Here is a 27,977-nt window from a genome sequence, read left to right as displayed (position 1 = left end):
CCGCCCAGAGTGCTGGCAGCAAGAGGAGCTGAGGCTGCAGGGAAGGGGCCAGGGGCTCAAGGGCCGGGCAGGATGGGCCGGATGTGGCTTGCAGGCCGTTGTTTGCCCACCTCTGCTATAGAAACTCCACAGCCCACCTGTGCCACAACAACTAGTTTCTACATATAAAAGCCAGGGCCAGCGTTACGGGGTAGCAAGCAGGACCGCTGCCTGGGGCCCCATGCCACAAGGCCCCTCACAAAGCTACTTTGCTCAGGTGTCAACTTCAGCCCCGAGTGGTGGGGCTCAGGGCCCGTGGCTTCAGATCCCATGCAGTGGGGCTTCCGCTTTCTGCCCTGGCCCCAGCGAGTCTAACACTGGCCCTGCTTGAGGGACCCCCTGAAACCCGCTCCCGGCCCCCTAGTGGGTCCAGGACCCCTGGTTGAGAACCACTGTGATGGAAGACCTTCCTTTTGATGGGTCTCAATTGTTTGTGGACATCACAAGTTAAGTGGATGTCTGATTGCATTAATTCTTGCTACAAATCTTGTAATATTCAAGCACCTTTGGACATATGACCTCACTCTATGAGGTCCATTTCCATCTCTACAGCATTTCTCAAAAGTGTGCCTGTTATTGAAATATGTAAGGCTGGTACTTGGGCTTCTATACATAAATTTGATGAACACTGTGCAGTAACTCACAGCTCTGCTTTTGACGTTGTTTGGCTTGGCTGTACTGTCTTCTGTACTGGACTCGACTCCAAAGCCCCCTCTTCCTTAGAGGGAACTGCTCAGTAGTCATCTAGAGTGGAGCACTCATAGGGACACTACTTGAAGAAGAGAAAATGTTTACTCTGCAGTAACTGGTTCTTTGAGATATGTCCCCTATAGGTGCTCCACTACCTGACCTCCTTTCCCTTTGCTTCAGAGTTCTCTGCTATAGGGCTTCGTGGTAGAAAAGGAACTGAAGGTGGTTTGTCCTCGCAGTTCTATATAACAATGGCACGAGATATGATGCTGACTAGCCTGCATGTGTGGGCCAAATGGATACTGCTGTGAGATCTCCAATCAAAGATGCAGAGGGCACAAGCATCCCTAGTGACCACAGTTACTGCACAGGGTGAGTAACCATTTCTTTCTTATGTAATACTTTCTACCAGTAAATCGCAAAGCACTTCACAATCTTTGATGGATTAGTCCTCATAACACCCCTGTGGGATAGGAAAGTATTATTCTCTCCAATGTGCTTTGGTTCCCCATCTGTAAAGAGAGGCTAAGTGATTTTTCCAGGGTCACACAGAAAGTTTTGCAGTGAATTGAACCTGAATCTCCTGAGTCCTAGGCTAGTACTATAACTACTGGACCATCCTTCCTCTCTAGTTTTCTGAGACTATCAACAATGATGCCAGTTAGTGTCAGTTCTGAGGCCTGAGATCATCTTCTTTCAAAGAAGCTACTGAACAGCCATTAGCTAGTGTTAAGTTTCAGTCATTACTTGCCTCAGATAGATTTCAACTTGAAGCCTAGAATTAACAAGTTTACTATTCCCTTGGGTTATATGCTGTTCCTGCCTTTACCAGGCTTTATATTTTAATCAGTGTGGAAAAATCAGACATGGACAATCCAGAATTTATTTTAAAATAAATAACCCTCATTGATGTACAGTCATTGTTAACTATACAGATAGCCATAATTAAATTTCCTGAATAAAAACTAAGGGAAAACATCCCCCTGGCATTTTATTTAATCTTTCAAAAAAGACAGCCTGGAAATGCTTCAGCAAGAACCTTCTGGAAGTTCGTCGTCTAGACTGATGTAAGTGTAATAGCCATCAGTAATGGATTTGTGAGATGATCCATGAAATTGGCCAAAAAGTCTTTACTGCAGAATAAATACTAACTTTTGACTAATCTAAATTAAGAAAATTAATTTAAACAAGAAGGGAAGTGTGGGGCTGGCCAGCTGAGCTTAAACATCTCTCAGCACTTAATTCAATGATGCCCTTGCGATTTCATGGTAAATGCGAATGGAATTGGTTCACCCTCCTTTCTGCTTCATTTTGTCACTGTTGGATTATTGATTTTTTTTTTCTTTCCTTAAATATGTAATTTGCTTTTTTTGTTAGTCTGAAAACCTTCAGGTGCTGCTGTTCATATAACACCCTGAACTAGGCTTATTGTCAGTTAAAAGATAATAAAAAGAGACTGAGAGTGCCCAGCCCAGGTGTTTTATACACACAGATTAACACTAGGTTTTATACAACAAAATACCAGTCAGGACATGTTGGTGCTATGGCAATACCACACAAAGGTGTGCGGGGCTCGTACACAGCTTGGCAGCTTTGAGATGTGCACACCCTAGCATGACTTATTCTTGCTAGAGCAAAAGACATCTATATTAAGATTTCATTTAATCAGAGACACTTCACAACATTAAGTTTTGAGGTTTGGAGGGTTTTTATTTGTTCACTTCTTTAGATTTATACAAACACGACAACTGTGTCTAGCCATACATTGTATGACATAACTTAAAAACACAACCCAAGTACAGAAGTACCATTTAATATAAACTATATCACCATGCACCAAGTACTTGAATCCTTTTCCCTCTCTTACAAGTCCCCTGACCCCTCCGTTGCAAAGTCTTCTCCCACTCCTCTACTTTGAAATGCTAGGAAAAAAGATGAGCTTTGCAATGTGCTCTGAATGTCATGAGATTCAGGTTATTTGGGAGCAAGGTGGGGAGTGAATTCCAAAGCTGTGGGGTCCTTGCAGAGCATGCCCAACCAGAAGCCCCTCTCATTTATACCCATGAGATGCCAGCTTAAGTATCTATGCTAATTTCAACTGTGGCAGAATAGCATGATAGAGAAGTGGCCCATAGCCAGTTAGGGCTTTAGAGGTCAAAACCAAGACCTTAAGTTCACCCCAAAATTCTCAAGCAGCCAGTGCAAATGGGAGAGTATTGGTTTAATATGCTTGTGGTGAGATTTTCTGCTTACCAAGCAGGTCAATTTTATTCCACCACTAGCTTCAGTTTCCAGATGATTTTAAATGTAGACCTCCATAGCACATATTGTAGTATCTGATCTTTATGTGACAAAGGAAGGAATGATAGTTGCATAGTCTACCGAAAGGAGAAACAATTGCAACTTCCTGTCTAAATGTAAAAGATGTTTCTTGCTGCTAGCTGGTCTTTTGATTGTGAGCCTGGCCAACAAATGGTGCGCACACACCCTCAATCAAAGGAGCAGAAATAATTCTTGCCATATCCTTCAGTTGCATTAGTCTTGTCTGGACTGAGCCTCTGTTTATTAGCCAGCTTTTATCCATCCTTCCATGTTCATCCAGATGCTGAGAAAGATCATTGACTGTTTGGGCTGAGTTAGATAGAATGGAGATGTGGAGCTGGGTACCATCAACCTATTGAAAGTACTGCAGCCCAATCTCCTCACTAATCTTCCTGTGGCCCTATATATGCATTAAACAATGGGGTGACAAGAAGGAACCCTCTCACTGCCACATAAGAGCGGCCTCAGCTAGGATGAGCAGTTTTTTCTGCACTCATCTGACCACTTCTCCCTCTGCCTATTTTCCTCCAGTGAGTCTGAATGTCTTTTCATCAGGGGTCTGTAAATCAACAGACACTTTCAACAGGTCATTTGAAATATTAACTGCTATACACTTTTAAACCTTGAGAACAGAAAGCGGGGAGTGAAAGGAGCTGAAGGGTCACAAATCAAGGTTTAAAAAGAACTGAGGTATATGGAATGTGCTTTAATATTACTTTGCCCCTTCCTCACCCATCCCTGAATGCTCCTTTAAAATGCAATGACTAGGCTGGAGAGTGAAACAGAGCTTTCTGATGAGTATGGCCACAAGAGGGGAGAGGGTGGTGGATCTTCCACGTAGAAGCTGCCATCACTTCCATATCTCTGACCAGCCACTCAGTTAATGCATTGGCTGAATTAAACATGGCAGCTAGAAGAGGCAGAGGAGAGGTAGATTGAAATTCCAGTGCCAGTGCTCCTCCCGCAGTTGGGCTCAAAAGGAAATGCTGAATTTTCCCCTCAGCCATTTATAGTAATGTTTTCAAAGTGCCTTAAAAAAAAAAAGCTATTGTAATTACAACAGCATTACAGGGCGTGTACTTGTCTGCCACTATACACGCTTGTTGAAGCATGAGGAGCAACTACACGTCTAAGCTGTGTACATCGGCTAATAAACACACAACCTTGGAGTGTGTTACTACATACTTGAAGCACTCTGTCATACTGCACTGGACAAGTACAGTCCCTGCAGTGCTCATGGAAGCACAGTACTCAAGCGCTGAGGCAGCTGGAGGGATGGCAATATGAATTGTGCATACTGGTGTTAGTTTTAAAAGGTTTTATTTTAAATCATAGAATCTGTTTATATAGGAGCTAAGTCCTTCCTTTTAATTTAGTTGTGTGGCTGTATTTCTTTCTTTTAGAAGAGCTTCATATTGTGAACAGCAGCAGTGCGTACAGATGTTTGATTTCATTAGTCTTCTCTGATGCATAGTCTTGTTCTGGTAACTTAATTACAAACCTAGGTTGCTTCATGTTTGAGGGAATAACAGTATCATGGTATGGGGGGGTTGTCATGTACATTTACTGATGTTTGTATCAAGTAACTCTATTTTATAGACAGATATTAGGCCACTGCATAGCTGTTTTTCAGTTAACAGGAAGCACCCAGACATTATTAAACTGAAATGTTTAATTAAATATTCAAATCTGAAATGGAAGCATAAGTCTCATAGACTTTAAGGCCAGAAGGGCCCATCATGATAATCTAGTCTGACCTCCTGCATAGTGCAGGCCACAGAACCTCCCCCACCATCTCCTGTAATTGACCCCTAACCTGTGGCTGAGTTACTGAAGTCGTCAAGTCATGATTTAAAGACTTTAAAACCTATCCAAAGTTCCTACAGCCAAGAAGCAAACAACAAAATAGGAATTGCCTGGATCAGAGCAGTCATCTGCCTCGGGCCTAATCCAGATCCCTTTGAAATCAGTAAAAAGACTGTCCCGACTTCAAAGGGCTCTGGCTCAAGCCCTGAGTCTGTATCCTGTCTCTGACAGTGGCCAGTAACACCTTCTGAAGTATGTGGAACATTTATGCTAGGTTCTAGGGCCTGTGTTATGCAGAAGGTCAGACTTGATGACTATAATGGTTCTTTCGGGCTTTTAATCTATGACTCCCTGTAGCAAACAACCATGGAATAAGTTGGGGGGAGTTTCTTCTCAACTTCAGGCAGTTAGGGAGTAGTCTATGCCCTGTAGCATGAAGGTTTATACCCCTCATCTTTGTCCTCTGACACCTGTGGCTGTTCTTCAAAGCCAGAGCCGGCCCACAACATTTTGACACCTGAGGTGGAGCGCTCAAATGGCACCTCCATACCCCCTCGCTTTGGCCAAAATTTTGAAAGATCACAGTTCTGCCTTTTTCCTGTTCTACTCCTCTCATGGTACTTCTCTGCTACCTACCCCAATAAAGGAGAACTAACAACTTAAAATGCCTTGTTCAAAAATTTTAAGTAACACTTAACTTTCAGATGCCTGAACAGCAAATGTAACTTTTCTTGTCTGCACAGTAAACACTGGCATTTTTATCTGTTTGAATAATCAAAGTGGTGCTTTCTGTGCCTCCTTGGTTGCACAGATTTTAACTGCTTCCTGAAGATCCAGTCTGGGCCAGCTCATGCTCTATTGAGATGGTTGCAAGGCCGACCAGCCTCTCCTGTGTCATTGTGGAGCGTAGATGTGTTTTTATTAACTTCAGCTTGGAGAAGCTGCATTCTCCACTGGCAACTGTTACAGGAAGTGTTAGAAGTATGCGCAGAGCAACAAAAGCATTTGGAAAGAGGGTGGTCATCTTATTTGTGCACATATATTCCAGAACAGCCTTTGGAGTTGATCCTGCTGAAATGTATCTTGAAAGGGCTTTCAGTTCATCACCTAAATCACTCGCATCAATATTGCACGTCATCATGTGTCAACACTGTCTCTAGTGCCCTGCACTGCTGGTGTGGGTCTTCTTCAGGTATAGTGAGGAGTTTTGGAATATCATACAACATCCCAAATATACTGCTGTGTTCCTTGAGCTGCATGAAACGTTCCTCAACTGACTGTATTGCACAATCTAGCACCTGGTTAAAGAATTCAACTTTGAATTGTTGTTTGGGGTCACTTATGGGATTTTTCCTGTGCCTTGTAATCAAAATGTCTTCTTTTTCGGTGACTCTTGTATTCTTGAATGGGTGGGAAAATAGCTTCAGTGTGAAGTTCCTCTGCCAACTTTTGTGCACTCTTCAGAACGTTTTGAAATCCCTCATCTGACCGGTAAGACTGTAGGTATGACTTTGCTTTGTCCAGTTGTTCCGTTGCTCCAGATATATCGAGGTCAACACCTTGGAGTCTCTTACTTACAAATTTATTTCAAACAGTATGTCATGCCACAACACTAAGCCACACAGAAATTTGAAGTTATGTATGTTTCTAGTGATTCCATTTCCCTCTGCCACTGTTCTCCCACGAACAGTTCTTGTCATAGCATTATCCTCCATAATGGCAACTATGGCATCATCTATCTTCCCAATTTGGTGTTTGATAGGCTTTATCGCCTCCACTCGACTTTCCCATCGTGTGGCACTCAGTGGTTTCAGTGTCCGAGAGGACATTCCCAGATGTTGCTTCAAAATTTGCTATCGCTGAGTTGATGCAGAAAAAAATACATAGATGCTTTGAATTACATTAAAATGTAAAATGCTGCATCACTGACCACCAAGTTCAATGAATGAGAACTGCATGAGACAAAAAAAGCTTGAGGGTTTAACTCTCGGATCCGTGTCTGCACTCTTCTGTTCTTTCCTCTCATGTTGGCACCATTATCGTAGCCCTGACCTCTCATGTCAGCTATCACAATTCCCGTATCTTCCAGCTTTTTAAGAAGCACATTTGTCACACCAGCTCCTGTAGTATCATCAATGTCAATAAATTCTAGAAAATGCTCTCTGACAGTCACCATTGCAGGGACATTTTCACTAGGTTCTGTTGTTGTTACAAAATGCACCATTAAAGTAATTTGTTCCATATGGCTGATGTCAGGTGTGCAGTCCAGAATAACAGAGAAATATCTTGCTGACTTCAGATCTGCCACAATCTTCTGTTTGACTTCTGTTGCCAGTAACTGTATGATCTCATTTTGAATGTTTTTTCCAAGGTAGCGGTGTGTGCACATTTCTTGGGTGGTGACTCTTCTTAGATGCTCCTGGAGTTCAGCGTCAAACTCAGCCATCAGCTCCACACTTTTAAGGAAGTTTCCATTGTTTGGCACATACAGCTGATCTGAAGTGCTACATAGTGCTAGGTTTTGGGTAGCAAGCACTCTCACAATGGCAGTGAGCCTTTTCAGAACATTTTGCCAGTAAAGAGACTCTGATGCAATTTTCTCTTGATGCTGATCATCTATGGTGGCCTTTAACCTTAGTCTCATCTCAAGCTGTTTCCACCTATGGAATGCTCTCTGGTGATTTTCTGCCTTCTCATGGCATGCCAGATTCCTAGCCAGATTTTTCCAGTCCTTTGTTCCTGTAGAACCCAATGTGGCTGGAACATTAGACTGGAAGATTTTGCAACAAAAACAGTATGCAGCATTCTGGGTTTTTGAGTACATAAGCCTTGGCCTCTCCACTTTGACACCATTGTGGATTTCACGCCAGTAATGTGTTGGATGGAAACTTCTATTTTCATTGTCTTTGGGGAACATGAAGTTTTTCACTTGCTGTGGCCCAGGCAGTAGAAGGAAGTCCCTCAGGCTACTGCTCAAGTGGGTCCACAGTCCTGGATCATCTAAACTTAAGGAACTAAACTCAGCAGCAGCTGTTCCTTGCACCTGAACCACACTCTTCTCTGATCTACACTTTTCTTCAGGAATGTGCATGGTTGCATCCATTTGAGATGGAGATATGGATGCTGTAGTAGCTGCCAGGTCACCTGCACTCTGACTAACTGGAAGATCAGGCATCTCCTCACCACTCATCCTCACTGAGGCCGGAAGGCTCACCGTGAACATTTATGTCTATGTATTTCAGGAGAGCTCCTTCCTGCTTAGATAGAAAAGTTTTCTTTGCTTTCTTTCTTTTTCTGAATGCTGCCCCAGAGGTGCGTTTTCTTCTTTCACTCATCACTGCTGTTCTGTGCCAGCTATATTGGCTATCAACACTCAATTGAAGGGGACAAATAAGCAGGCTGGTAGCAGTGCCTGAGTGAGGGAAGATATCAGCATCTTAAGGGCCTAACTGGCTCCTGCTACTTCAGTTGACTGCCTGTTCTCCTCAAGTGGGTTCAGGGAAGCAGCAGGAAACAGGCAGCTCCCTGCGAAGCTGGTGTTAATCAGACCAGGCTCCTGGGGGTGCTAGAGAGGTACATAAGAAGCTCCTCCTCCTCCTCTCTCTCCCTGCAGCTCCTGCTGCTTTCTGTTATTCCCTCTAACCTTTTCTCCTGCCTGTCTGTTATGTCTCTTGTGTCTCAGTTTTTCTTTTCTCTAGTTATTGGATATAGTCCTGTTTGCTAAGTACATCGTTTTTATATTTCAGGAGTTAAGTATCAAAGAATCTGCAATGGGTACTGAGATGTATCATTGTACTGGGAATTGTAGAAGGTGTCTTCATGTGAAACATACCCATAATTAAAGTAAATGCTAAGAGAAGTTTTCTTGTGACTGTTTTGAACTTTTCACTCATTTCCTCCATGTAAATTATATGGCTATGGAGAAACAAAATTGTTCAGGATCTTATTAGACTGTACCATGTTGGCTGTAGTGTTGTAGGGCCCAGGATATCAGAGACAAGGTGGGTGAGGTAATATCTTTTATTGGACCAACTTGGTGAAAGAGACAAGCTTTCAAGCTACACAGAGCTCTTCTTCAGGTAGCTCGAAAGCTTGTCACTTTCACCAACAAAAGCTGGTCTAGTAAAAGCTATTACTTCACCAACCTTGTCTTTCTAGCCTTCCATGGTCATTACTGTATTAATAGTAATTGAAGTAAGGTTATAAATACAAGATATCACAGATTCCATAGATAATTAAGTGGTACAAGAAAACTTTCCTTTTCCTTAGGAAAACTCCTACCATGCACAACACAATAATTCAGCCTTTATGAATAACAGTTTTGTCTTTTCATGTTCCATGGGTATTACTCTAACATGATGGATACCTATCTTCCATGCTTGGTGTGTTCTGAAGATCACAAGAATACAGGGCAGAGATTTCTATTGTGTGTAGCTGATAGGATCCTTTCAGCCACTGGAGGCTAAAAGACCAGTACAGAGAAAAGCTTAAGGCTATTGTCAGGCTCATAGACTGGCTTCAGAAAAAAAATTGTACAGTAGGCAAAGAAGAACTACCTTCAGCATTAGTGTTCTGCCTGCACAACTGTGGAATATTGGTATTGAAACAACTTAGTTTCCTTTTTCCCCAGACTGATGAATCCTGCTAATCTGTGCACTGAGCTGAGTTGAGAGTTTTCTTGGAGCACCACAGTGTCAAGTAATCTACTGTAATGACAAGAATGGTCACCTAGAAGTAGACCCTATGCAGTGCCAAGGATCTACAGGATGGGGTACATAGTGAGTAAAAGCTTGATCTTACATTAATATCAATTGGGGTTTTGCTATCAACTTCACTGGGAGCCCTAAATGCTAGCCATTCAAAGCTATGTCAAAGGTGAGAGCAACTTCCACATAAACAGTCACAGTTCTGGAAAACCGTTGCAATTTTTCCCCTGCTTATTTCTCCCAGTTATTCTCATTTATGCCATGGCCCTTATTTGCCCCTTTGCCGGTATAAAGTGGCCTTGAAGTGGGTTAAGTTATATTTCCCATATATTTAAATATATTCTAGTTGTGATGTACCAAAAAATGTCATTGAATTGTTTCCTAAATCATGTGTTGATACTACCATACAGAGAAGGTAGTGGCAACAAGCTAGTCAAGTTTATCTAATGGCAAGCAGACTACACAGATAAAGGGGAGAGTGAGTTAGAGTATTTAGATGAATATAATTCATGGATACAGGCAAAACTGAGAATTATGCATTCAAAACACTGTTTTAAAATAATTTAACTTTATTTTTGCATTTGAAAAACTGCATATAAACATAGCCTCATTTTTACATCAGAATTTGTCATTCTTTCTATCACGCAGGACCCCAATGCCCCTTAATAAAATTAGAAAATTTCTTCATGCTGTAATTGTGCAAACATACTTCAAAAACTATTTACATCTTATGGTTCTCACTTTCCCTAGTGGTAGTTCAGTTGCAAGAGGTATGTATTCTGCATACATAGCTTGCTCTTTGGCGTTCACGTTTGATTCAGATGTACAATAAAAAGCTTTCATGGTTTAAAAAGCTCCCCAAAGGCAGTTTTAATAAATCTCATTTCTCCTTTGTAAAGGAGGCCTCTGTATCAAAGCTTCCATCTAAATGCTTCAGAATTCCGCAATTATTAGGAAATTCCACTCTGTTTCCTAGATCATCTTCCTTTAGCACGAACGCATGCTTTGCTTTCCCCAATGAATTGTAGTGGAAAGGGGAAAACTTGATTTTTGTAACAAGCAAAGTAGAGTGTAACAAAAAGTCAGACTCACTAAATATCTGGTACATCATTCTTTGTACAATGCAAGATTACTTACAGTATAATACATTATCTAAACATCGCAATTAAACTACCATAAATCCAGCAGCAGAAGCTTAGATACTAAAAATTGGATTCATGCTCATCTAGTCTTGATTTCTCATTTTCTAAAAGAAAAGCTGTAAACCATCCCTTTATATCATGACACCATCCATTTTAAAAATTAGCAGACTACTAAGACAGACGGACTTCAGCTGCTTGGGTCATGCTATATTTGACTCACATTTCTGATATACTGTAAACTAGGATGCAAAAAAGAATTTCAGGTTTTGCAAGATAGTTCACGTGTACCATGCTGGGAGGAGAAGCTTTTTTGTATGCAAAAAGTATAATATCCTACCTATTATCATCATAAATACTTTTTGCTGTTTGCAATACATTTTTATATATGCTAGTAAAATTAAATTCTGATTGAGTGTGAAAACATTATTCTAGACAGTATAATAAAGAAATAAGGGCTAACTGTTAAAGAACATAGGTTTTCTCTACATTATGGATCTACTACATATGAACACTAGTCTCAGTAGGTAAGCTGAATATTAAGTAATGCATTCCAAAGTCGGTGTTGCACAGTCACAGAATAAAAGTTGTGCTCGTGTTTTATTTAAATACGAACTGTACAGCGAGGTTTTATTCTGGTTTTCAGTTATGGTAATTGTGCAGGCTAGCTTTTGTATGAGGAAGCATTGTTTCCACAAACCCAAACCTTTTTCTAAACAAAAAACCCCTACATGGAAGAAGACATTTCACATAGTAGCTGTTGCATCATCAACCCTGGCAAGTTCAGTTCATAATGGCAACAGTACTTTCATGCTGATCTCCAAATAACTGGGAGAAGAACTCAAAAGCCAAATGGATGTGGATAGGGATAAAGACATAAGCTGTATACACCACCATAGCAAAAACAGTAATAAAAATAGTATGGAACATGGATCGCTCCCAGGGCTCCAACACATAGCAACAGGTGATCAGGAGGTATTGATAGTATAGCCAGTAAAGATAATCCTTCGCATGCTTAATATCCATCTTCAGCTTTTAGTGGCTTTGGGAAACTTGACCTGTAACAACAAAGAACAATGCATTATAGCTGAGATGGAAGATGAGTGGAATGTTGAAAGCCCTAGATATAGAGGTGGAAAAAGCCTTGATGCTGTGAGTTACTATGACAGACACAGCTGTGTGTGTTGTAATTGTTACACAAAATAAAGTTCATCAAATAGAAATAAAGTACCTATGTTATCATAAATCTCTAATCCTCCTAGAGTCAATACTAATAATAACCGGTTTTGGAGGAAGAGAATTTCCACTTGGAAAAAATAAAGTATCAGTTGAGCACTCAAAATTCTTAAATCCTGATTTATGAATATTCTTCTTATTCCATCCTATAAATGGAGTTAAAGCTACTGTCTGCTCTTGAATGCAAAGGCTCACCTGGAAGTCAGAAGGAAGGCTTTGGCCCCAGTTCTGCACACTGGGAGAGCAGACTCATATGTTTCCGGAATAAGGATGAGATTTAAAACAAAAGAGCTGCTCATTCCAAACTCCTTTGCATTTTACGTTTAGTCCATTTCTTAAAATCAGACAAAACAACCGTGCAGAAAATCAAAACAGAACTTGAAAAATGTCTAATCTTCCCTGCAAACTGGTAACTAGTACCCAGATCCACATGGTTAAATTATCTCACCTTGTAAGATGTATGGTCAGCACACTTCCATAAAATCAAAGCACAAACTTTATAAATGAGAGGAACGTTTGAGTAAAGTTTAGACATCTAGGGAAAAATTCTTTCCTCAGAGCTACCGAACAAGTAGTAATTTTAGATATTCTGCATTCCTGCTTATATACAGAGAGTTGCCAGGAGATGTGCTTTGCCCTTTGTTTGTGTTTCTGAGTGTGGTTTTGAAGTCTGTTATGTTAATGCTTTCTTTAAAATCAGGATGACACAAAAACAGTCTACAATGAGGATAGCGATTAAGTGATTATAAATAGCTGTTCATATTTCACAGAAAATAGGTTTATTATTGTTCTTAAGTACTAAGTGTAGAGACACGTTCATTCACATAGATCTGTCCTTGGTTCAAGACAAGGGAAGTGGGTGAAGGGGAGGCTTTAAGCCAAGGTTGTGATCTCCCTTCTTTAGTGGCAGCTTCCTGGCATAAAGTAGAGCAGCATCAGGGTATTGCCCATTGCCTATGACCCCCAAGGGGCTACACCAACAGCCATGGACTGCCCAGGCCTAGAGATGCCCTGAACTCGCCCTGTTTCCCCAGACACCACCCCCACTCCAGAAGCTGGGAATTGAGGGTGGTGTGGATACTCTTATGCCAACATCCTCCAAGGGCCAGTTAAGCCAGCTTTTAGGCTCTCTTGTGCCTAGATTTTTGTGTCCAGATGCAAAACTACTACCAATTGAGCAGAGCTGGTCAGAAAATGCAACTTCTGTCCCACTGTTTTCTTTTAATTTCTATATAAATTAAAAGGTTAAAATTAAGATGAACCAAAACAGGCAAGTTAGAACACAATACTCCATTTTGATTTGAAATTGTTTAATTTCAATGAAATTTTCAGTGGAAAAACTTAATGTGTCCAAACAATGTTTCAATTTTGACAAACCAGCATTTGCTGATGGAAAACTGTTCTGGCGAAAGTTTTTTTGGCCAGCTTTATAACTGACTCATAAGGACATCATTCATTCCAAGGGCCAGTCTGAAAGCTTAACTGATGAATCTCCTAGCAGACATTCTTAGTTATCTTGTAGTATCCATGTCAAGGCAATAAACTAGGAGCACTGAAGAATTTGTCTGAGGGGTGAGAAGTGGGAAAGTGGAGTCTCCTTCTGAGCAGCCAGGGAGAGGCGTGTGTGTGTGCGTATTAAAGATTGTCTTTTCAACCTGAAATTATCATACACACTCTAGCAGAGGAGTAGAGGGGAGTTAAAAAGTCAAGACAAGCTATACACCTGATTTGACTTAAAAAAAATCTCAAGATTTTGGGGCCGATCTCATTATTTTGGGGATTCTGACTCCTGGTTTTTGATCGTTGAAGATTGGCAATACTGAATCCCCTCCATCTTCCTCTTCCATAAGATTTTGATGCACCTTCGCACTTTTGTTTTACAGTTCCACAATGGCATTGATTCACCTAGCTCCAAGAACGGGGTGCTGGACCTCCTCCTAGGACATGCAGACATATGCAGTATGGAATGGACTCCTCTGCAGGAGCTTGTGAGCCACTTGCGCACACTAGCACAATCAGGGATAGCTGCCAGTGAGCCACAGGCCTCGGGGTGGTACAGCCACGCCAGAGGAGCTGCAGGTGCGGGGTGCTGGCTCCTGGGAGTGGCGGCCTGACATGCTGTTGCTGCGGTTTCCAGTAGAGCCTTGCAGGTCCACGGATACAAATTTATATTCATGGATATCCGCATCGCAGATATAAAGCTGTGCATGGCTCTAGTCTAAAGGCATAAGGGAACATTAGATCATTTAGTCTGACTTCCTGTATATCACAAACCATTACACTTCATCCAAATATCCCTCTAAGCCCAACATCTTCAGTTAGACCAAATCATTTCAGTTCTTGGGAGACTGAACTGCGTGCTACAGGCAGATAACAGGAGACTGAGGTGCCACTAACGCATGAGGTAACTCCAATGGCTGGGACCTGATTAGGTGAGATATACCCAGATGATCCTAGCAGGTGAACCAAACCCCGTGCTGCAGAGGAAGCCAACCCCTGCCCCAGCTCCTTGCCAGTCTGACCTGGGGAAAATTCCTTCCTGACCTGAAATCTGGCTATCAGTATGACCATAAGCATGTGAACAAGACACCCCAGCCAGGCATTATTTCTAGAGGATTCTTCGTACCACATCAGATCAGTGGTCCAGCCTGTTCAGTGTCCCATCTCCAGCTATAGCTAGATGAAGGCATCCCCTCCTACTAGCCTGCCCAAAATACATCTAACCAATTGTGCATGGGGGGGAAAAAATCCTTCCTGTTCCCAGTGAGCATCTAGCAGTTGAGAGGTCTTCTTGATGGATCCCTCAGAGGAAGATATCAGACAGATCCTGCTCTTTGTAGAGGAATGATCCTATCTTCAAGATGTGCACAAGGTGTTCCACCCAACAAGAAAAAGCCAAAAAGCTTTTAAGAATTCTCCCTAGTCTGACAGACCTACATTCTAGTGTATTGGTATTAGGCCAGGCCTAGAGCTGTCTCGTCAGCATTAGAATATCTGCCTGGCATAATTTTTAGTGAGAAGGTCAAGTCTGAAGTAATAAAATAACATAGATCTTTGCAGCTGTTGCTGTCATGATGCCTTACAAATGAAGGTATCATTATTCCCAGTTGACAACTGGTGATACTGAAGCATAGAGAGGTAAAGTGACATTCCCATAGTCACCAGAAAGTCAGTGGTAGATGCCAAGAATAGAGCAGAATAGGTAAGAAGGATGCAGATAGGGCATTTAAATGGGACTGAGGAGACCCGAGTTCAGTTTTCAGCTCAGCCACAGACTTCTTGTGTAAAATCTACCAAATCCCTTACTCTACTCCAGGGTTGAGCAAACTTTTTGGCCTGAGGGATGCATCTGGGTATGGAAATTGTAGGGTGAGGCATGAATGTTCACAAAATTGGGGTTGAGGTGCAGGAGTGGGTGAGGGCTCTGGCTGGGGGTGTGGGCTCCAGCGTGGGGCCAGAAATGAGGAATTCAGGATGTGGGAGGGGGCTCCGGGATGGGACAGGGGGTTGGGGTGGGGTGGAGGCTCCGGCTAGAGGTGCGGGCTCTGGGGATGAGGGGTTTGGGGTATAGGAGGGTACTCCAGGCTGGGACCAAGGGGTTCGGATGGCAGGAGGGGAAATCAGGGCTGGGAGGCAGGGCCAGGCAGCTCTGCGCACTGCCCCATCCGCAGACGCTGCCCCTGCAGCTCCCGTTGGCCACAGTTCCCGGCCAATGGGAGTTGCGGGGGGTGGCACTTGGGGAGGGGGCAGAGTGCAGAGCCCCCTGGCTGTCCCTATGCATAGGAGCCAGCGAGGGACATGCTGGTTCTCCTGGGAGCCACGGCATGCACAGAGTGCCGCCAGACCCTGCTCCCTAGCAGGAGCTTGAGGGCCAGCCCAGATGTGGCTTGCCCACCCCTGCTCTCTGTACCTCACCTCACACGGTTATTATGAGGACAAATTCACTAGTGATCATGGGTTGCTCAAACACTACAGTAAAGAGCACCACGTAAGTTCCTAAATAGACCAAACTCAGGTCCCTTGACTCAGCACAGTGCTCGGAATACTGAGCTATGCTGTCTCTAAATAAAACATAAAGGTTCATCTAAATAAAGATAGTCAGTCATTTTTCAAGTCTCTGTCCCTACCACTGATGCACTTCCACATTTAATATACTGAGACTTATTCATTTTGAGTGGGGTTTTTGGAAACATACCAAATGGAAAGAGCATCTCAGGGTAATGGAATTCAATATAAATTATATATAATAACAAAAACCCATGTAGATGGCAAGAGCCAAAGCCATCTTAAACCAACTGATCCATGAACAAGATGTAAGATAATCCACAGTGGTATGCCGGCACGGACACCTTTTACTAAGACCCATTTTATGTTAACTCAGAGCTGGCTTTAAGCACAAACACTACTTCAGGTCGGAGGGCTTCTGGAGGCTCCAGGCAGACTTACAACTCATGAGCAAGCCACATTACTTCATAACAGCTGGACTAGATAGGGAAAGAAATAAAAAAAGAATAAATGCTCTGGCTGTTTGGAGCCCTGCACATTTTTTAAAACTTTATTTTTTCTTGTTTTTATATAAAATATAAGCACATAATGAAACAAAACATAGAAATTCATGCACAACATGGAGATAACAGATAAATAACAAAATTCAGTGTGCATTATTTGCACAACCTGGAAAAAAAACAAAACCAAAGCCGCAAAGGTCATTCAGGGCATCAATTATTAAAGTGACTAAATGAGAACATAGACTAATATATACTAAACTGCAAAAGTATGCAATCGTTTCATGTGTGACCAGATCCTCATATTTTTTTTCCCCAAGTATTTCTATTAGACAGAGACATTTCCCCCCCCATTAATGCAATAGTAGAGAGCTCTCTAAGTCAATCTGTGTATGAGGGAGGAACTGCAGAGTTCCATTTTCTCAAAATAACTCTTTTGACCACTAAAATAGTTATTGCAATCCATTTCTTAACACTAATTGGTAATTCCAACTCATTCAGCACCCGTAAAATACACAAGCTAGGAGAAGGAAAGAGCAACGCTTAAAATTTTTGAGAAAGAGCTGTAAATAGTGTTTCAGAACATATGCCTTTTTGACAGGCATAGAGGATGTGTGAAAGGTTAGCATGTGGCTGTTTGCATTGCCAACAATTGCTGTATGTTGCCAATCTAGCCTTAAAAAAACCAAAAACATTCTACTCATTTAATATCTTATTCTGGAAGAATGGCAAGAATACAGAACTTGAAGTATCTTTCATATTAAGCCAGATATCCTCCCATGTTTCTGTTGTGCTAGTAAGGCTAAGTTCTTTCCCCCCTTTTTTTCTTTGAGACTGAGCTTGAGGGGGTAATGCAAAGCATTTAGCCACCTATAAGTAATTCCTACAAAGTGACTTTTGTTTCCATATTTCTTAACATGTTCTTCTAGAGCTGAGAGAGTTGAAACAGACCAATTGTCCCCATCCTTGCATGGATCCTTAAGCATAGCCGCTGAAAGAAGGAACTGAGACACAGCAATAACTGGTATTTGTTTCACATTTAATTGAAGGAGACCAGTCTATAGTCCTGTATTATATCTTTAATTTTTATTAATCCTTTTTTTTTATCCAAATTGTCTTAAGCGTGGAGTTAGCCTTGATCCTGAGGCACAGATTATCCCATAGTGGTATGAGAAGAGAATTTGTAAGACTTGATGCTGTAATAATCAGAACGCATTGCAGAATGCCCCATGTAGATGCAAAGACTGGGTAGCATCTTAAGGTATATACAAGAAGAGAGGGAACCAAATGGCATAGCTAATTTTTCAATCTCAAACCACGCCGCTGTGTATATAGAGCCACTGGAAGGAACCCCCTTACAACAGGACACGTTTGGAATGCTAGATAACATTGATACAAATCTGGCAACCCCATGTAACGCCCAGTTGTCCAAGATTTTTTAACGGCCTTGTGTGACAAGCAAGGCTGTTTTTTTAATCTTATATAAATGTCATGATACGCCTATTTAGTCGAGGAAAGAATGAGGGAAGATACTTTGAAAGGCAATAGCTTAATGATATAAGTCAATCTTGGGCCGATATACATTTTGGCTATTTCTGTTCTCCCCAGTAAGGACAGAGGGAAGAGATACCATCTCTCTACATCCTTGGAAATTTCTTGTACTATATTGTCCGTATTTATAGAAACAATTTTGGGAAGATTAGGACAAATGTTAACACCTAACTAAGTTATTTCCTTGCATAATTGAAATGGAAAATGCTGAAACTGAGAAGGATTTGGTCTTTTGGATATATTCATTTCTTGTGATTTATTCCAGTTAATGCGAAAACCACAAATCTTTCCAAAAAATATCAACCACATTCAATAATAATGGGATTGATGAGGATGGATTCTTCAATAGTATAAAAATGTCAGCATACAAACTGATTTTGTGTTCTTTCCTGTTTATAGTCATAACATCAGTGGCTGAGTGCTGACATATTTACATTGCCTGTGGTTCAAGAGAGAGATTAAAAAAGAGGGGCGAGAGGGTGCAGTCCTGTCATGTCCCTCTTCCTCATTGAAATTGGTAGAAATATTTCCATTAATTGATAATGAAGCAAGGGGAGAGATGTAGAATACACTGACCCAATTCAGGAATATTGGTCCAAATCCATTTTTTAAGGACAGCCATTAGATCAGGCCATTCAATCCTATCAAAGGCCTTTTCTGCATTTAGAGATAAGGCTAGCGAGGGAACATCTGAACTTGCTGGATCAAGTGAATGATTTTTCTCGTGTTATCAGAGGCCAATCTTCCTTTAACAAAACCAGCCTGATCTGCATGTATAAATTGATGGGATGATGGCATTCAGTTGTGCCTCTAAAATGTTTGCAATTATTTTGCAATCTGTATTCAACAGTTACAACCATTTTTGTTCTTTAATTTTAAAGTAGTTAAAACAGTTCTCATGTCTGGAGACATGGCTCCTTTTTGGAATGTTTAATTGAAGATCTTTGGAAAAACAGAAGATGGTTGATTACAAAATGTTTTGTAGAAATCTGGAAAGCCATCCATCCCAGAGGCCTTACTTGAATTCATATTTTTATAGCCTATTCAGTTTCTTGTGTTGTGAAGTCCCTAAACAACACTCGTACTGAAGTTAGGGTATTAAAAGCTAGGCCTTCAATGAAATGTATTAGTCATATTGATTGATTTATATAAAGGTTGATAGAATTGCTTAAATTGATTATATATATTGGTTCAAGGATGGCACTCCTGTCTTCGTGTAACAAGGAAAAAGTATTATTGTTGCCTAGTTCCATATTAAGTCTTCTGGCAAGCAGTTTACCTGCCTTATCTCTCCATTCATAATGTCTTCGTTTGACCCTCTTGAGCGTAAATTTGACTTGGCTGGATAAGCATTCATTATATTTATATTTGGCATTGATTAGAGAACGTTGAAGGTTTTCATTATTTGGGTCAGTCTTGTGTGTTCTCTGCACACATCTATTTCCTTGTCCAGAGAATCTAGTAACTTGAGTTCCTCTTCTTTTGGGAGGCATACTTTATGCATTCATGCCTTACAGTAGCTTCCAGAGCTTCTCAAAAGATAACTGAGTGCTTATTTTCTTGTATGAAGGTAGAGATGATTGAATCAACTGCAGAACAAAATTTTGCCTTTTAGTAGCACAGTGTTCAGCTTCTGTCCGGAAGATTTTAATGATGTGTAACCAGTGTCATTGGTAAGTATAATTGAAACATGACCTCAAATTATCAGCAGTTTCTTCTAGTCATGGTAGAATCAGTTCTAAAGATACAAGAAAAAAGTCAATTCTGGAGTAGATGAATGTACTGTAGAGAAATATATACACTCATACTCTTTGGGGTGTCCCAGTCTCCATATATATTTTAAATCAAGTTAATTCATTAACAATTAGGGTTGGCCTATTGTGCTCTGAAAGCTGGGTTTCATACAATTGGATTTGTCCAGATGTCTATCACAGCATTCCGATCTCCTCCCAGTATTACAGGAATGCCTTTTATTAGAAATGGATCTTACAAAATCTTATGGAGCTTGCTAAATCCATAGTGAAGGTGGATTGATACTTGATGCTGTATCTGCCTTTGGTCCCCTCAGGATTTGCTTTATGCCCTTGAATGTAGCTCTCTTTTTGTTAAGCTCAGTTGAGATGTCAAGAAAAAAAGAAATTGTGTGTCTGCGTAAGGGTTTTGGCTTCTGGCAGTATTCATTAACATTACTTTACCATTGAACTTCCGCAGCTTGAAGATGATGGATCTGGGCTTATCAGATTCCTGCCTTGTAGTACCAGCATTCAATGAGCCCTTTTGATATCTAATGGGGGCAGCTGGGGATCCAATTTAAGTATGTCAGGGAGCAGCTTCTGAAGAAAGTAATATCCTTCTTCTCTAGGCCCTCAGTAATGCCCAAGACGTGAAGGTTGTTTCTTTGAGATCTATTTTCCTACTGTAAGCTTAAGGAAACAGTTTCTTCTTTAATTTCACTGTTTTCAATCTCAGTCTTTTATAGCTCATTTTCTAACTAAGTCATTTCAGCTTGTACATCACATTGCACTTTAGAGATTGAATCCAGTCTTTCTGCAAGGAAGTCTTTCAGTGCTGCGATATCCTGGCCTAGGTTCTGCTGTGGCCTTGTGGTCTCCCCCTCCAGCTGCTTAGGTCTTTTGTTGCCTCTCATTTTTTCATTGGAATCCATATTCAACAATTTGAAGTTTATCCAGGGAACTAATTTAAACTTTTATGACAGGAACTTATTGCCAATTTCCTAGGAAAGTAATTATTAGAGATGAGTAGTTGATATATGGGGCGTGAGAAGGTCTGGGACTAAGCAGCTATCTTCCTCACAGGTACCAGGTGACCCTACCCTGCACATTTTAAGGGTCCTGCATTAGCTTGTCTGGTCTAAGAATCCCAGTCTCAATGGATCATTACACAAATATCACCCGATAACAAAAACTGATCTGGAATTTTGCTTCTTTTAAAACTGCATAAATGTCCTAATTAAAAGTTTCTTCCTTCTACCGCTATATGTGCATACACATCCCCACTTCTTGCTTACAGCCAAAGCACCAAGATACTATGCGAAATGCTGTTCTTGCTGCATTTCCAACCCCTATAGCAACATTTTCTCTGCAGTTTATCCTAGTTGGGAGGAGAGGAGAAGATGGTTTCTCAGCATTGTGTTATTTTGCTGCTGCACTACTACTAAAGATTTTTTTTTTTTGGTATCAGTCAGCTAACCAAAGTTATTTCCTATTTAAAGATCATGGAAGAGTTAAAACCAGCTATGAATAAAATGAATGGAATTCAGTCTAAAATACACTAGGAATCACTGGCAAACTCAGGTCCTCCTTCTGGAAGCAGAATGAAAGGAGAAACCAGAAAAGCAGGTTTCTTTGTTCTAAATCCCACCTGATTTTCCTGCCTATTGACACACCTCTGATTAGATCAGTCTACGGAGAGAGATATTTTTATAAAAGTGTCTCAGTGCTTGTTGACACTGGGCTCATTTCTCTTTAAAAACTCTGTGTCATTGTCATGTAATCCTGCTCTGAACAGGGTTAGATAACATGGTGTTTAAGGTACTGGTGGGCACCTAGAGCATTGTTCAGCCTTGTTCAGGCTCTAGGGCTCAGACTGGTGCACTGTTGATAGCATTGGTGGAAAATTCTTGCCCCCCCCGGAAAAAAAAAGTTCTCTTATAGTGTAGCCAGTCTACACTAGACTCTAAAATATGTTTGAAAAGCGTGTTTTAATTTAGTTAAAACGCAGTTCTAGCTAACCCAGTTTGGGTACTTAGTTGCTTCATTCAAGCTTAGCAGTCTGGTAAGGTACTGGTGTTTTAATCACAATGCTGTCTAATGATGCTCAGAGGTAAGAATGCCAGTGCCCACTGAAACCTGTTTACACCAGCACTCCCACAGTTGTGGGAGACTTCTTTTTCTTTTTTTACTAAGAAAAATGCAAATGTACAGAAGGTCGAAGAGCCCAATCCAACTCCTACTGCCTGCAGTGGGAGTTTGATAAGGCCCCAGTTGCTTAACACTAAATCGTGGAATTTATTTCACTATTCACATTGAACATGGGGTATGCTATTGCTATGTCACAGAGACTTATCATAGGTCTTTCAACAGACAAAGCTAAATGGTCATGTTCAGGCTCCCATTTTAAATAGCACCCAACCCCTGGTTTGGGACTGAAATTTTCCATGCTTGGTTATAACCCAAAGGTGAATTTTTTTTGTTTAGCCATTTGAATTACAGAAGAGTGCAACAACATAACGTTAAACAGTGCAGCTAGATTTTGTAATCCAGAGCCACTACAGGACTAGCAGTTAAACTACACTGCACCCCTCAAAATCCACACAGAACTTCCTTCTGTCTGGCCCCACAAACACACCCAGCCTTTAGTGGACTGCTGCTTTGGCAGCTTTTAAACAGTTTCTCAGTGGTCATTGGAGGTGGTTGGCCCTGGGCGCGTGACTCCTATAACTCATAGGAGTTGTATATACTTGTAAATATAATTGGTAGATTCTTGCCAGATTGAGAATGTATATCTACATGGGTTGCAGTGTGTTGACAATGGCAGTCCTTGAACTATTATATACTCCTGCATTGAAATCATAAAGCATGCAAAGCCAGTATGACAACTATTCATAATACAGTTTAAAATGATCTAGGAAGTAATTTAGATTAGAGAAAGCAAATCTCAGATTGCTCAACGGATGTTCCATTCACAACTACACCTGTCAGTGCTCCAAGAATGTGGAGCTGATCTATAGCTTCCAATGGAATTGAGTCCGGGGATGGGACATCAACTCCTCAAAGCATAGCGAAGTCCAAAACACGGGAATTTTTTTTTTTTTACTACTAGGACCAGTCAAACAACCTTCAGGGAAATCAAAGATTGTCAATATTCACACTGAAGAATAACTTACTGTAGCACTCTTGGTTTTGTCCTCCTTTTCCTATTGTCCTTTTTGCCACCTAAAAGGATGCGAAGCCTCTCCCATCTATTCCATTGTAATGTGCTTATCACAATAGTATCTAGGCCTCTTTTCTTCAGTCTATGTATCGCTAGAATACGTTTGCAGTACAAATATATTCTTTCAATATTTGCTATTTTCCTCCCTCTAAAGAGTTCTCAATTTTTTTTGGTGCACAATTTGTTGTTTCTTCCCCATTTGACTTCAGTTCATTTGTCCATATCCTCCCTCTCCCCACCCTCCATCATTATTCTGCATTCACTCCCCCTCTTAGGTTGTGAGCGGGACAGTATATCTTGATTAGCTTCCAGATGTAGGTGATGAGTGTTTCAGAGCCATTTAAATGCAAGTGAGTTGTTACCTCCCACCCACCAATGGTTGCAGTTTAGTGGTGGCCACCCCCCACAAATGGTTGCACTTTAGTGGTGGCCAGAGGCAGTACTACATGGGTCAAATCCGGAGATCTTTGCCAGTGAGTGTGATGGGGTCACAGTTTCACCCTGATTTCTATTGTGTGTGCAACTCTATAGAGTTTTGAGTAGAGATGGGCCAAAACCAAACCCTGAACTTTGTAGGTGATAAGAATCCAGAACTGGGTTTAAATTGTAAATAACACTAAAAAGTTCAAGGGATCTTTAAGGAGGGGCACTACTAGATGTTTTTAAACTGACATTGCTCCAGATGTTTTTTTTTTGGTCTTGTTAAGAAATTTCAAGCTCACTCAGGAGCCTTCCAGTAATCCATGGTTCTAGAATCTAGGCTGGAAACATTGAGAAACTTCAAAACACAGCACCTGCAGAAGGTCACAAAAAATGGGGGGTGGGGGGGCATAAACAAAGTTAATGAAGATTTTGTGAACCTCTAAAGAGCTTTTAGGTTAGTTCTTATATTAATGAAACTGATTTGCTCAACTCTAAGCCACTTTGATATGGGCTGATAGTATTAACTGGATTTTGTGTGACTTGGGAGAATTTGATTTTTTTAAACAATTTGTTTATTTTAAAGTTTTTTTATTTTTATTGATTTAAATTTTCATAAGGTGAGGTAGTCAGACAATTATTTAATAGGAGTAGAGGTTTAGATTCAGAAAGTTAAAGTTTTATAACCATTAAAATACAAATTGTCAACATCACATGTCAAAATGTGCAAAATAAATATCCTTAAATCAAACTCTGTGTTCTTAAGCAGCATTTTCTTTACTTTGCCTTTCTGTACATTTCAATTATTATCAATGGAAATTTTGTTTGTCTGTGCGTTGAAACTCAAATTGATGTTTACTGACATCTACTGATAAAAATCTAATCCTACCAACCCTACATATAGGTTATATGTAATCTGACAAGTTGAATGTTGTCTTAGTTCTATTAATATCATCAAGTGGAAGACATTATCATTTGTTGTGCAAGTATATCACCTTGCTGCACTAATAAAGTGAAGTGGAGATCCGCTGGTAACTGCTTATGCTGGTCAGTGGGTCACAATAGAAAAAATATGGAGGTAGTTATGGTAAAAGTGGAAGTAAAAAGGGGCCTGCATCTTCCAGATTGACATATTTATCACCAATGCACGTTCCAGGAAACAGCCTTATCGTCAGAGCTTCACTCTTTCAAACTGGCACTCCTAAGAGTGGCAGGCTACAGCCAACAGCTGTACAGAAATATCAGTCTAATTTGACCAATCTGACTTTGAATAAAGTGAGCACACCCTTGACACTGTGAGTACTCTTGTCCATTCATAGGATGAGGGTGCAGAGAAGAGCAGTGTATCTGTTGGGGTGGGATGAGAGGATTGTCTGTGGATAAGACATGGTGCTGTCACAATGCCAGTTCCTGAGAGGTGGAAGAAGCATGTGGGTTGTCCTGTGGAGAAGCTAGGGCAGGCAGAACTAGTGGGTAGGAAGGAGAAGCTCCCTATAATGAACTACTGACATCTTACTCCAATGGGGTCACAAAAGAAAATACACTTGTGATCCAGACTTGAGTATAGGGAAGCTGATACTCCTACTAAGAGAACCCACAGGGACTATTAGGGATACTGCAGATTCCCACCGTGGTGTTTGAACTGCTCCACACTGCAAAGCAGCAGCAGCACAAAATATGGTACTTGCTAAACAGCGGGAAAGGACATAATTGGGGTGGGGTTATTTTTCCTTTGCAATGATGCAATACATGTAATTAGCCAACATATATGTCTGCCAGCTGTTCAGCGCAGTCTTCAGTCCCACCTCTGCTCCCAATGCGTGGGTTCTGCAGTTGTGCTGCACAAGCAGCATGAGGTAAAGATTCAGAGAACACAGGGTTAGCAGCACCATAGCTCATGGGATGGAGTGTTTCTCATCAGATAAGAAGAGCATTTTAACTTCTGAATGTCAATTCACCAGATAGTACCAGAGGTAGGTGAGTTCTTCACTGCCTGGCCATGCTCCTGGCACACAGCTGGTTAACCAAGTAAGTCCCTACCCCTGAATTACTGCCTCTTTAGGGATCCCTCCACCATTGCTCCCATTGGTGATGGTTGTACCCTACTCCCACCTCCTTGTACTGATGCTGATCTTTCCCCTGGCTCCATCTCTGCCAAAACCTCCCTCCTTCCCCTTCCACAATGGCCATGGGAGCACTTCTGGCATGAATGCTTGCAGACACATGTATTCACACTAAGTACCGTTGTACTTGTGTGCAGAAGATATTCCTATAAACTAAATAAATAAAAGCACCTTATACTGAATGTTTGCAAATACATGGACTACAGTAAATATCACATACATTAAGTTCCAGCATGGAGCACAGGCCAACCTCATTATAGTGACCCTACACCAAGGACACCATGCAGAGAGCCAGAGTGAATGATTGATGAGTGAGTAAACATGGAGTGGTCTTTGTTCGAATACCCCAACCCCTTCCAAAATACTAATCAGCTAAAATTAATAACTACATGCCCACTGGGCATGCTTTTGAGACATGCGTCTCTTTTAAGGAAAAAGAGTATAAGAATCAAGTGAAGTAAATTACTGCCGAGAAAAGGAGAGAGGGGATTCCTTAATGGACGCTTGAAGAAGCTGCTAGAGAGAGTAGCCAAAACCTGGCTCCCTGGGGTCGAGTAGGACTGTGACCTGTGGGGTTTCCAGGCAGCCAAGGCCTCGCCTCGAGGGAAACTGAGACAGACCAAAGGGCTGAGGAGACTAGACCTGGAGGAAAGAAGTTGTCTGTAGAATTGGTAAAGCAGGAACTGTGTGAGGCTAGCACACGGCCTGTTTGTGAAAGAGAGGCTCACTAAGAGGAATGTATAGCTCGATGTATAGTTCTTTAATGTCTAACACAGGAGTTATGTGCTTAATGTAACCCTTTACCGCTTGTGTAATTCCGTCTCAAATAAACTGCAGTGTATGCAAGTTAATTACTGTGGACCTTTTCATTGGTATGAAAGTAATCTGCTCCACTGGGAGCCATAAAAGATCTATTCGTGGTAGTAGCCCCCTGGTGCCAACAACCCTCATCCTCCCCCCTCCATTACTCCCTTTGCTTGCCTGTTATACGCATTGTACAATTAAGATGTAAAATTCTTGGTGGGCAGATCCTCGTAACTGGTGTAAGTTGTCTCAGCTCCACTAACTTCACTGGAGCCACGATAATTTACACTTGCTGAGGATCTGCCTCTGAGTTCTTTACTACGAGTACAGCACCTAGCATAATGAGGCCTGGTTAGGACCCCAGGACACAACCATAATACAAATAATAAGTAACAACTACACTGAAGTGGCACAAACAAAAGTAGCTTGTCCAAGGTCAAAGAGTTTAGAAATTCCTGGCTCCCAGTCCTGTGCTCCGCCTCAGTATTCCTCCTCAGTATTCCTCCCTTCACCCTTTAAACCATACATCTTTTGGAAACATATACATCACACAGACATTTTACAGAATGTTTTAAACTAGGTTCTGATCTGATAATCTCACCCACTTTATTTGCTTTCTGGAGTCTATTACACAGTATGTTGTTTTTTCTCATTCCCAATGTGAGATTACCAGAGGTTGGAATAAAATGTGCCCTAGGATGGCTAATTATCTCCTTTTTCGTGTAGGCTGCTAAAATGTACCATACTTGTCCAGTTATTTGGAGGGAAAGAGAGGGGACGGGGAAGTGAAGGTAAAAGGGTGAAAAAAGAGCACAGATAATATATAGTTTGGGACTAGTTGTTTTTTTAGTTGAAGTAATTTATATAGGTACTTCTGTCTCCCCCTCCATTGCCACAGTATCTGATTGCCTCAAAAACATTAACAACTGCCTTGTAAGAAACCTCCTCTGAGATAGGGGCATATTATTATCATCCCCATTTTACAGATAGGGATACTAAGGCAAAGAGAAATTGATCCCAGATTTACAAAACAGTTTGGTACTGAGCTCAGCTGAAGAAATAATTTATCTGAGATCACATAGATCTGGGAATTAAATCCTCCCAAATCCCAACACTTAATCGCAAAACGATCTTTCTTCTTTTAGTCCACAGGCGTGTATCAGGGTTTTAGTTTTTCAGAGTATAAAACAAAACCAGTGAAGTGGTTGTAAGATCTTCAGACAAATGAACAACCCTTATAAGTAAAGCACAATTACTTACACTTCCTTTAGTATGGTTCATGGAAATACTGAGGAATTATCCTGAACCACTCCTAGGCAAGGAGATTCTCTCTCTCCCTTTAACGAAAAATAAAGGAATATTGTAGAAAAATTAGTGCCCGTGCCATATAAGAACAAGCAAACTCTCACCTCTGCTTGTAGGCGTATTACACTAGTTCTGGATGAGTGATGCTCCCTGCTGCATGGAGAGGTGTGGAAACTGAGCTGGCTGCTGGGTTCTCCCAAGTAGGTCTTTTTCCTGCTCCGCCCTGCCCGGCCCTTTCTCGCTGTTGCTCAAACCTCACCTAACAGCCAACCTGATTGCGGTGATTAATGCCTGACAAAGAGAAACCACGAATGCACTGGGAGCATCTCGCTGATATGCCCAAAGCAATGGCCCGGGGTCGGGGAGGGTCTAGCCCAG

General features: G+C 41.3%; 1 protein-coding gene and 1 long non-coding RNA gene across 2 annotated transcripts; one reads left to right on the top strand and one right to left on the bottom strand.

Annotated features, from left to right (window-relative positions):
* Positions 1 to 808: 808 nt before the first annotated feature.
* LOC140917205 (uncharacterized) lies at positions 809 to 19,058 on the top strand. Its single transcript, XR_012160742.1, has 4 exons — positions 809 to 1,101; positions 9,488 to 9,635; positions 13,822 to 13,926; positions 17,373 to 19,058. It is a non-coding gene; the product is annotated as an uncharacterized LOC140917205 (long non-coding RNA).
* On the bottom strand, positions 11,163 to 27,977 carry SPTSSB (serine palmitoyltransferase small subunit B). The gene is made up of 2 exons (XM_073359493.2): positions 27,704 to 27,977; positions 11,163 to 11,760 (listed from the first exon to the last, which is right to left on the bottom strand). The coding sequence occupies exon 2, from the start codon at positions 11,726 to 11,728 to the stop codon at positions 11,486 to 11,488; it is 243 nt and encodes an 80-aa protein (XP_073215594.1). The 5' UTR covers positions 11,729 to 11,760; positions 27,704 to 27,977; the 3' UTR covers positions 11,163 to 11,485.

The sequence above is a fragment of the Lepidochelys kempii genome, chromosome 9 (genome assembly GCF_965140285.1).
Source record: "Lepidochelys kempii isolate rLepKem1 chromosome 9, rLepKem1.hap1, whole genome shotgun sequence".
Classification (NCBI taxonomy): domain Eukaryota; kingdom Metazoa; phylum Chordata; order Testudines; family Cheloniidae; genus Lepidochelys; species Lepidochelys kempii.
This window is presented reverse-complemented; position numbering and strand designations above follow the sequence as displayed.